The sequence below is a fragment of the Podarcis pityusensis genome (genome assembly GCF_964106645.2).
Source record: "Podarcis pityusensis genome assembly, chromosome: 8".
Lineage (NCBI taxonomy): Eukaryota > Metazoa > Chordata > Lepidosauria > Squamata > Lacertidae > Podarcis > Podarcis pityusensis.
The window spans coordinates 74,628,499-74,639,475 of record NC_138033.1 but is presented as its reverse complement, the minus strand read 5'-3'; the positions used below and the strand labels follow the sequence as shown (position 1 = coordinate 74,639,475).

The following is a 10,977-nucleotide window of genomic DNA, read 5'->3' as shown; positions in this document are numbered from 1 at the left end:
GGATGACCCACAGGATCCTTTCCAACCCCACGATTCTATTCTCCTCCTCCAGCGTGTCTGTGTGTGAAATCACGGTTTCTCCTACCATTCCCCTCTCCCCGGCTTAGGCTGCTCCTTCGGCCTCTGCCTTTCCTCCTCCCTCCACCACCCCGCCCGATGGTATCTCCTCCCCCTCCGCCTCACCACCCTCCTTTCCCCTCCCAGTTGGTTCCTTCCCCCGCTCCGTCGCCTGGCAACCGGTGCGGGAGGGAGCGGCGAAAGGGAGCGGAGCGGGCCGCCATCTTAGTTCGCAAGCCAGCGGAGCCAGCGCCGGGCTGAGGAGGAGGAGGAGGAGGAGGAAGAAGACGCGGCGGCCGGGCTGGTCTGAGAGGAACGGCTGCCTCTCCTCCCTTCCCTTTTATTTTCCGCCCCCGGACACCCCCCTCACCCTTATTATTTATTACTACCGTTGCTATTATTTATTAATGTGTCGTTATTAGTATCGCTAATACCCGCCCCCCGTTTCCTTTAGCCCTTTTTTTTTGCCCTCCCCCTCAACGGGGGGTCGGTCGGGGGGCGCCGGGGAGGAGAAGGAGGAGGAGGCGAGGCGGAGAAGCGCCTTCCCGGCCTAGCAGAGATGCTGCCCTCCCGGCTGGCGCCCGCCTGCCTCCTCCTGGCTGCGCTGCTCTGCGGACGGGTCCGCGCTGCCCGAGGTGAGCCAGGAGGCGGAGGGGAGGGTGGGGGAGGAAAACAACGATTAATATTGTGTGTGTGTGAGAGAGATAAATTTTTAAAAAATAGGTTGGGGTGTCCAGGTCTCCAGCCACCCCACCCCGTTTAGTGCCGTAGGAGGATAACGCCTCAGCGTTGCACTTAACTGATAGCACCTTAGGCACGGTGCTGCACTTGCCTTGCCAATTAGACCTTCGTAACAGTGTTTGCGCTTTCCCTTTTTATTGCAGAAATGTCTATCCATATGCATATGTAGATAGACGCGTATGTGTGTTTGGGCGCGCGTTTTCTGTATACGGATAGATACAGGTATGTGCATATAAAGAAGATTTGCGTTGCCCTAATATAGACAGCAGTGACATTGCAATGATGATCATGATAATAACGTAGCATTGGTATGGAAAGGATCAATAAGGACGACGAAGGTGATGCTGCTGCTTCGTTTGTTGTGCCTGCGCTGCGATTGCATTGCTCTTTAGAACCTACTGTGAGTCACTTACCGCGCTGTGCAATATCGTGATTTGTTGGCTTGTTTGTTTTATTGGTGGTGGTGGTTTATTCATGTGTTGTGTTTTGCTGTATTTGCGTTAGGAGAACCGCCTTGAAACAGTACTGGGCCCCTTTTTTTGCACATGCGATATTGTAATTATTAGCCTCATTCTGTATTCCTAATGGGAAGATGTCTGTTTAACAGTGTTGGGATGCTTATTGCAGCACACAATATGATAACAGCGGGTGGCATTTCACATTAGTCCGACTTGGAGTAGACCCGTTGAAGTTAGTGAACATGGGCAATTTAGGTTCATTAATTTCAGTGGGTCTCCTATGAGTGTACCCTGTGTGAATATCACCCAGTGTTCTTATTTATTAGATCTTGCTGCATTTGTATTAGGAGATATTTTAAAGGGTCCTTTTCTGTAAAGTGCAGTTGTCTGACAGTGCATAGTATAAATATTGCATGATTTGATAATGTTATACATTTTTATTGTAGTATGCTTTCATAGGTGTGTATGCGTTTAAGATGGATATTCATCCTAAGCCCCATGGAAGTCAGTGCAATGTACTTCTGAGTGGATACGTATAGGATTATTTGTGTAATACTATATGTATGAATGTACAAGTTAATATTGCAGCCATTAATATAAGGATATTTTAATATTGCTTTGTTTAGTAGTGATATAGACACTATTGCATATTCATACTTTTATATGTAATCTTCCACAGCCGTTTAATAATAGAAATATATTAATAAAATGAATAATTTATAAAGTATATATTTAAAGTACTTATGTTCCACTCTTCAGCCAGAAGACTATTAATACCTACTAGAGTATAGTGCTTAATATTGCATTGTTTGATAATGCAATATTTTATCCTTGTACTTATATTGTCCATTATAATACAGTGCATCATTAATAGTCCCTGATTAACAAGGATATTATAACATTCCATTATTTAATAAATGATGTAACCCTACTGCACTACATCCCTCCTTATATTAAGAATATAGCATTGTTGTTTCATAATACACCTAATACTCTCTTTTCCATGCATGCACTCACTTTCTTGTATTTTGGGGGGTGGGGTGGAGGATTTGATTCCCTTTCCACTTCATCCCATCTTCCCCACCTCATAGCAACACCTCCTCCCCTCTAAGCAGAATACCTCCCCTCTTTTTAACATAGTACTTACATAGGAAACACCAACATGCCATTAGCAGTAAATCTCTCCACCCCAATATTTGTCTATTTCACTCCCTTAAGCACACATAGATACACAAACTTCCTAAACCCACAAATACCTTATTCATACCTGTTTCTTTTACTCTTCCCCTTTCTAAAGCACTTTCCCAGACCCCCAAACCAGCATCTTCCTACGCACTGGATACTTACCTTATACTGTCCACCCCACTTCAGGGACACCTCTAAGTATGGCTTGGCGAACATGCATTTGTCAGCCTGTCCTTTTGAAGCTGTTTCCTGTAGCTGTCCTCTTAGGGGGCCTGTACTTCCTGCATCTCTGCCCCCCCCCCCCGCAAATGTTTGCCTCCCCACTGTGCTTATTAATTATTAGTATTCTGTCCACCACCCCACGCTCTTACATCCAAATGTACTTTCTGGACCACCATTGGCCTTTTCACATTCTGTATAAAAACTATTCTCTGCCTCCTCTATTCCTCTTTCCTCTCCTCTGGTTTTAAACCATCTCAGAAAGGCACATGTGTTTGAAGGACCCAGACTCCGGACCCTGCCAAAGGAATTGTTTCCCTCCATACATCTGACTTTGGAGGTGTGGAGTCCTTCATGCAAGGGCATCTTTTGATAAGAGGTGGGGGGGCTTAGGAAGATCGCTCCTCCTACCTTTTCACTCTTTTAAATCTTTCTAGTGTGTGGGGGCACTATTTCCCCCCTCAGGAAAGGGGATGATGGATAGCCTTCCTCACTCTGTAGTTTTACAATTTAATCGCCTGTGCCCATGAATCTATCTCTGAAGTTAAGTCCATCTATCACTCTTTTCTCCAGTGATGCCTCTTTTATACCACCCTATGCCGTTCCTCCTCCTGCATTCCTGTATGTTGAGCTCCTTTCCCCTATAGGGATTTAACAAAGCTTAATCACGTCCCCAAATCATATGCTCTGTGTATCTGGATCAGAGTGCAAATGGGGAAGGAAATAGCAGTGTCCTTGGTGGTGATGGGCTTCTTATCCCTTCAAGTCTATACGGTGCCGTATGGAACAGATGGAGGAAGGTGACAGAAAGGTGCTGTCCTACAGGGTCGGGGAGAATGTTTACACAGTGCCCGCAGTGCCCCCCTCCCTCTTGCTTTGTTTTGCTTTGGTATAATCCCCTCCCTCCTTTTTCCGGCAGTGAGGAAAAAATTCCATAGGGCAACCTGATCATGTTGGAGATGGAAAGAAAACCTGCTTACTCCCCAGATAGAGAGACTGCCAGTGTTTTTATCTGGCGGGCGATTCTGGCTGCCCAGGCTGTGTCCTCCGCTGCCCACTTTGGCTCATAATCTGGGTTAGCAGGGAGGAATGGAATGTGGGGGGTATAATGGCACTGCTTGTGAGTGGGGGGAGGGAGTCCGCAGCAGCTCTCTGCAGGCACACACTTTCTTTGTTTTTGTCATGCAAATCATTTCTCTCACACTCTGCAAATTATTTCCCAACTAGACTTCTGTTTGTCCCTTTGATGATAAGAGACAGCGTTGTTGCTTGTGGCAAGGCAAGGTTAAACTGGACCAATCTGATGAGATTAACAATGGTGTAAATACTGTCTGTCTCTAGGCTTGCAAAAGCTCTTTCTCTGTTGAGAGTATGATCCCCCCCCCCTTTCCAAGCAGCGATGGTATTTTAGATGGTGGAATTGGTTTTTTTATCGTCAGCTGTGAATAGATGCAGAGAATTGGACACCTTACTGAATCTCTGGGAACCTTAAACCGCTGCAATTTCATTGAGAGTGCTTTCTGTCATTTAAAGCAAACACAATCCCTTCTCACACCTTTCTAGCTGTTTAACCTTTTGCAGCTCTTGCGTTATCGCTGGGCCTTGAGCTGGGAAGTAAGGACGCATTGCAGATTGTGTTTCTGGGGTTGCAAATGTTTCTTTCCCTAAATATGGAGCCGGAGCTCCCCCCAATCATATTGTGAGATGGCTTAATTGCTGTTTAAAACATGTGCTGTTTAAAATGTTTTTATAGACATCCATTTCACTAAGTCCTACTCAGAGTAGACCCATTGAAGTTTAACTTAGTCATGTCTAAATTTCAATGGGTCTACACTGAGTAGGACTAACATGGGACACAACCCATTTGACTTCAAACTGATTTATTTTTAAGGTGGTACAGGTGATGTTGGGGTATTTTGCTGATAAAAACTGAACCTTTCAATCATCTGTGGAAATGTTTAGTTTTCATCCCAATGGATTCACAACTGTGCTTGTCTCTTAAATTTCATTCACTGTAGCTATTTCCAGAGGGTTGGTGTGTTGCAACGTAACAGCAACACAGTAAAGTCTTCTGACATCTTGAAGACATAACATGTTTATTACCATGCATGTTTTCTATTGGATCAGTCCACAAAAGTTTATGTCACAATAAACATGTTGGTCTTTGTGGTGCTTCCTGTTCTTCATATCTAAGAACATAGGAAGCTGACTAATACTGAACAAGACCACTGGTCCATCTAGCTCAGTATCCTCTATTCCAGGCTTCCTCAAACTCGGCCCTCCAGATGTTTTGAGACTACAGTTCCCATCATCCCTGACCACTGGTCCTTTTAACTAGGGAATTGTAGGCCAAAAACATCTGGTGGGCCAAGTTTGAGGAAGCCTGCTCTATTCTGATTGGCAGCAGCTTTTCACGGTTTCAGACAAGGGCACATTTCCAGCCCTACCTGAAGTTGCTGCAGATTGAACCTGAGACCTTCTGCATGCAAAGAAGTTGCTGCACTACTGAGCTATGCCTCCTTCTTTAAAAAGCAAGATTTTAGTCCCCATATTTTTGAATTAAAGGGCTTATTTTAAATAGGCACACAAGAAGCTGCCTAATACTGAGTCAGCTCATTGGTCCTTCTAGCTCAGTATTGTCTACTCTGCACTGACTGGCAGCAGCTCTCTGCAGTGTTTTTGGACAAGGGGAGTTTCCCGGTCCTGTCTGGAGATGCCATTGAGGAGCGAACCTGGGACTTTCTGATTGCAAAGCAGATACTCTGTCACTGAACTATGGTACTCTATTCAACGGGCAACACTTCCTCCTGTGACAGTCTTCTGAATGTTTAATTATTGATGCTTTTGAATTATGGTGCTGGAGGAGACTCTTGAGAGTCCCATGGACTCCAAGAAGATCAAACCTATCCATTCTTAAGGAAATCAGCCCTGAGTGCTCACTGGAAGGACAGATCGTGAAGCTGAGGCTCCAATACTTTGGCCACATCATGAGAAGAGAAGACTCCCTGGAAAAGACCCTGATGTTGGGAGCGGTTGAGGGCACAAGGAGAAGGGGACGACAGAGGATGAGATGATTGGACAGTGTTCTCGAAGCTACTAACATGAGTTTGACCAAACTGTGGGAGGCAGTGGAAGACAGGAGTGCCTGTCGTGCTCTGCTCTATGGGGTCACGAAGAGTCAGACACAACTAAATGACTAAACAACAACAACAACATCTTTTGTGCAGCTGCACTAGAACCCTGTCTTGCTTTAAAGCTTATTGCTATAATAAATATGAAGACAGATTCCAGAAAAGCAGTTATGTTAGAGTATGTGCACGTGTATGTGACAGCGAGAAGACAAAAAAGCCTGGGATGGATGAGAAATGACCTTAGGTTGAGCATCCTTATGCCAAAAGGACTCTCTCTAATAATGCGATATGCACATGATCACTCATACCGTGTTAATTTGGAATAACATGGACAAGTAAACAGCCATTGGAAATCACCAACAATTTCCTACTGATAACTAGGTGGGAAACCTTTAGTAAGGGAGTGGGGAAGTTTAGTACTGCCCCATTGCATATTGATTTATGCCATGGGTTGCCAACACAGCGCTCATGGGTGCATAATTGCCCAGAAAGGCCTTCCTTGGCACTCATGGGCTCCTGTCCCCTTACCTCCCCTTTCTGAAATTGAACTTGAAGAAAACTGTATCGAGCCTATTTTTTGGCTAGTAAGGGTTTATTGTGGACCAGTAAACTTCTTGGATTTATTTGCAACTCTGGGACAACTGCTGTCCCCTTGGTATATTCTTAAAACAATTTTACAGCTCAGTTCTGTGCCAGTTTTCACCCCTAGTAATATGCTTAGACAAATATGTAAAGATGAATGTCCTGTGATTTGCTATTAGTGTTGTATTCTGTATAGGAGAGTTGATTGAGATGAACAGTGTGTCACAAATGACTAGCAATAGGTATATGTGGACACCTGTGCTAGGATTGTGTGATCTTTTTGCCTGCCTTATTGCTCATCTGTCGATAATGTACCTTGAAGCTACATTGTCCTATATCTGGCTTTTTCTTGCTTGTTTGGTTCAAATTTCCAAAAATGTGATTTGGGAGTTATTTTGCTGTTAAAATGTAAATGTTTCTTTTCCTATGGCTGATTTTATATATATTTGAAATAGAGCACAGTTGCTGAGTTTTTATAGCCTGACTTTAAATGTGGCCAGATGGCAGTTGCCTTTCTCAATTGGCTGTGCTATTTATTGCGAACCCGGAAGTGATGGAAGCGCTATTGCTGCAAAGAGATTCAAGGCTGTGCAAGGATTTTCTTTGGTGACAGTCTCTGGTTTCCCATTTAGCATAGTGTGGTTTATCACTGTTTTCATATGGCTGCCATCATCTGGAAAGGCTCTAATATTTCAGAAGGATATTTTGGAAGGGCTGTAGCTCAGTGGTAGAGCAGAAGATCCCGCATTCAATCCTTGGCATCTCCCAAGTTGCGCAGGGAGAGAACACTGCCTGAAACCCTGGAGAGCCACTGCCTGTCAGTGTAGGCGATACTGAGCCAGATGGACCAAGGCTGTGACTCGGTAGAAGGCAGCTATCTATGCTTTTCCTAGATGTCTTGTTTTGGAGGTTTACTTGGCATATTTAAAGCCAAACAGATTAATTCATATTCTTGTATGAACGCAGGCCTTTGTTTCTATGGTCAGAGGCAATGATGCTTCTGAATACCAGTTTCTGGAAACCACAAGAGGGGAGAGGGCTCTTGTGTTCAGGTCCTGCTTGCGGGTTTCCAAAAGGGCATCTTATTGGCCTCTGTAAGAACAGGCTGATGAATTAGATGGGCCCTTGGCCTGATCCGGCAGTGGTATCCACATATATTTATAGCTATGTCCAGGATGCTATGGAGAGCTGGAGGCTTGGAAATGTGTGTGTTGCTTTTCAATCCTAGGAACTAACTTACACAGAACTAGCAAAGAGTTAATGGCTTCCAATCCGACAAGGAGGGGTTTTTATATTACTTTTCTTTTTTACATTTTATATTAGCCTTCACTAACTTGGTGCCCTGTTTTAGACTACTAACCAGAGGCTGATGATTTGTCGCCCAAAATATCTGGAGAGCACCAAGTTGGAGGAGGGCTGTACATTACCTGAGAGCTTCCATTTTCAGAATCAGTAACACTTTCCCCCTGTCTGTTGCATTGTTGAAGAATGTTGTGAAGCTGCTGGATCTAAATTACTGGCAGGGCCCTTCGTGCTTTTAAAATGGACAACGCTTCTCACTGTTAGCTGCTTTGTGGTGATGAAAGCAGCTCTACTCAGGTTTGCTTCTTTTTGTTTCTGCTCTTTCAGTCCTCCATTTGTTAGCACAGCATGAATACGGTAGGAGAATGCTTTTGTTTGGCCTGGGAAACTTCTTTCAAACTGCACGTTAAAGGGGACAATCTGGAGGGATATATATGCACAGAAATCTGTCCCCATGAGACATACAATAAAGCCAAAGCTACCTTTTGCATAGCCCAATGCAAAAATAATGTTTTCAACTCACTTGTGTCATATGGGGGTAGGAAAAATGAAGGAGACAATACTCCTCAAGCAATCACTGCCTGGTTGCCTGGCAGTGACTCTTTATTTGCTATGGGTGACTAAGCGAACAGGTCTTGGATTATGGCTGTGTAATGAGCTTCATTTAATACCTTTGCATTAAATGATTTTTGTCTTTCAGTTACAGACATTGCAATATGAAGCATTATGGTGTGTAGAATCATAGAATTGTAAAGTTGGAAGGGACCTTGAGAATCCTATAGTTCAGAGTTTCCCAAACATTGGGGGGGGGGGTCCTCCAGCTGTTTTTGGACTACAGTTCTCATCATCCCTGACCACTTGTCCTGCTAGCTAGGGATGATGGGTGTTGTAGTCAAAAATCAACTGGAGACTCAAGATTGGGAGGGCCTAATCTAGTCCAACCTCCTGCAGTGTAGGAACTTTTTGCGCAATGTTCCTGAGTATCCAATGCTAGTCCTGCTCTGAGTAGTCCAATTGAAATTAATATATAAAATTTAGATCCAATAATTTCCATGGATCTGCTCCAAGTAAAAACATAGTTGGATATAATCCCAAGCTTCACCGATAACATTCATACAAAAGCAGAAGAAAGAGGGATCAGAGAGAGGTGCTTGAGATAGGATGCTTACTGGGAAAGAAGAATACATATATCAAAATTACACCACAGGCTCATCTTACTTTCACTGGAAGGAAAATGCAGGTAAGAAAAGGAGATAAAAAGAAAAGTATTTCAAGGCCATCAACATTCTTAGGCAAATATATCTGAATAGGCTGCATGCGTGTAGCCGGGGGGGGGGGCGAGGGAGGTGCCCCTCCAATCAAGTAAATCAATAAAAATACTTAACTGAGATTCTGCCCCCCCCAGCATAAAGTCTGCACCCCAACATAAATCCTGGCTAAGCCCATGGTAGGCTGATCAAATGTTTCAAGTGTGTGTATTCATGTGTTGGGGGGTGGGGTAGAATTGCATGTCCTCTTTGCACAGGAACCAATTTTATCCATACCGTTCCAATTTTAGAACTTAGGTGTTCAGCTGTGTTTTTCTTTAAACATTAAGTTTTTGAGATGTATTTTTTAGAAGTTTGTTGATGGGGTGGAAGACCAGTTTCAACCTTCAGGTGCTTTAATGGGCAGTGCAGAACTTTAAAAAGTGAGTGCCACTTTATAATTCACGTCCTGTTGAAATGGCTCAGCAGTGATTTAATAGATTAGGTAGGGCGCTGGAACTGTTTGCTGATTTAGATGAATGGGCATCAGTTTCTACTTTTTAGGCGCTCTCCATCACAGACTGGGGCCAAAAGCTAGTCTGTTAGTCATGCCCAGGAAGTCATTGTGGACTATGAACAACTCATGTGGTTTCCGCTGGTGGCTGGTTTCTTAATCTTAACCGCAAACACTTTTTACCACTTGTTTGACAGGATGGGGGGGGGTGAGTACAAAAGCCACTAAGGTGAGTGCTGCATCCATTTGCCACACCCACTACTAGTATGTGGCTCTTGGAAGGTTGCCCTTGAAGGAATGTTGCCCTTGAATTTGAAAAGATTCCCCACCACTGACCCATATGGGTCTTAGAAGAGCCCTTACTTTCAGTCAGTAGACTAGCTTATATAATCTGCATAATTTTTGATTGCTCCCTAAGGCTGACAGGCGATGGAGTTTAGAACCAGTGCCCCATCTATTCCAGCCCCCTGTTCTCACAGTGGCCAACTGGGTGTACATCATTGGAAGGCAACAAACAGGACCTGACTTTGTCAGTGCAAAGCTTGGAAAGGCATATGGGCACCCATTGTGATGAACTAGATCAGGCAGTGCTTCTGCCTGTCCAGTAACGTTGGATGGGATGCTCAGAATAGCTGTGACAGCAGAAGAAAATGCGGAGAGGTAATAACCAGTATCTCTTTGCGGGGTGGGTGTAAGCTGGTCTCTTATCCATGCCCTTGTTCTTTGAGCCAAGTGTTAATAGTAGTAGGAGTCGCTTTTTAACCGACTTGGGCAGTGGCCTAATCCTGTGTGCGTGGAGTCAGTGCTTTGATGGGTGAGTCCTTCTTCCCATAAAGCTGAGGTGTTTTTGCCCTGGCAGCTAACTGCATTAAGATGTTTTGGGGCAATTTTAAGCTGATTGGGCAAAATTGGACTGTCCTTGCTTTCCTTGACTTGAGTTAGCTGCTTGTGCTAATCAAAATCTAAAATAAAAGGGTAGAATTGTGTTAAAGGGGAAAGCAAGGGGGCAGGATTTTACAAAATGGGGCAGATTGTGTGTGTGTACCACACCCCACTTTTCAACTTAGACTGGTTCACAGCTAATAACTAAAATTCATAATAAAAAGTTAAAACGCTAAATAAAAAGTTAATTTATAACAGGGATACATTGGGGTGGGGGCGGTATGTATAGCAGCCTCCCAGTCACCAGAGCAGGGGTAGCTAATGTGGAGCCTCCAATTGTTGTAGGACTCCAACACCTATTAGCCCCAGTCAGCATGGTCAGTTAGCCAGGATGAAGTGAGTTGTAGTCTTAGGGACACCTGGAGGGTGCTGCATTGGAGGGCACCCTAGCGGATGATAAGACAGTTTGGCATAGTAGTTAGTATGCTGGACTAGTACTGAGGTGGAGTATCTAAGGTGGTTGGATGGCACCATGTACTCCTCCTTCCAGTAGCTCCTGCAGCCAAGCTAGTGTCAAATGTATTGCTATGCTTTCCTTTGGACCACATCAGTGAAGACGAGGGGGGGTCTTGTTGTCTAGGCAGCCCCAACCCTCCAGA

General features: G+C 44.3%; 1 protein-coding gene across 3 annotated transcripts in view; it reads left to right on the top strand.

Annotated features, from left to right (window-relative positions):
• Positions 1-266: 266 nt before the first annotated feature.
• CLSTN1 (calsyntenin 1) overlaps positions 267-10,977 on the top strand; it is a 59,203-nt gene continuing 48,492 nt past the window's right edge. For all 3 annotated transcript variants that reach the window (XM_081016062.1, XM_081016063.1, XM_081016061.1), the window contains exon 1: positions 267-692. In XM_081016062.1, the coding sequence (XP_080872188.1) occupies positions 617-692 (76 nt within the window). In that variant the 5' untranslated portion in view covers positions 267-616. The remainder of the gene's footprint in view (positions 693-10,977) is intronic.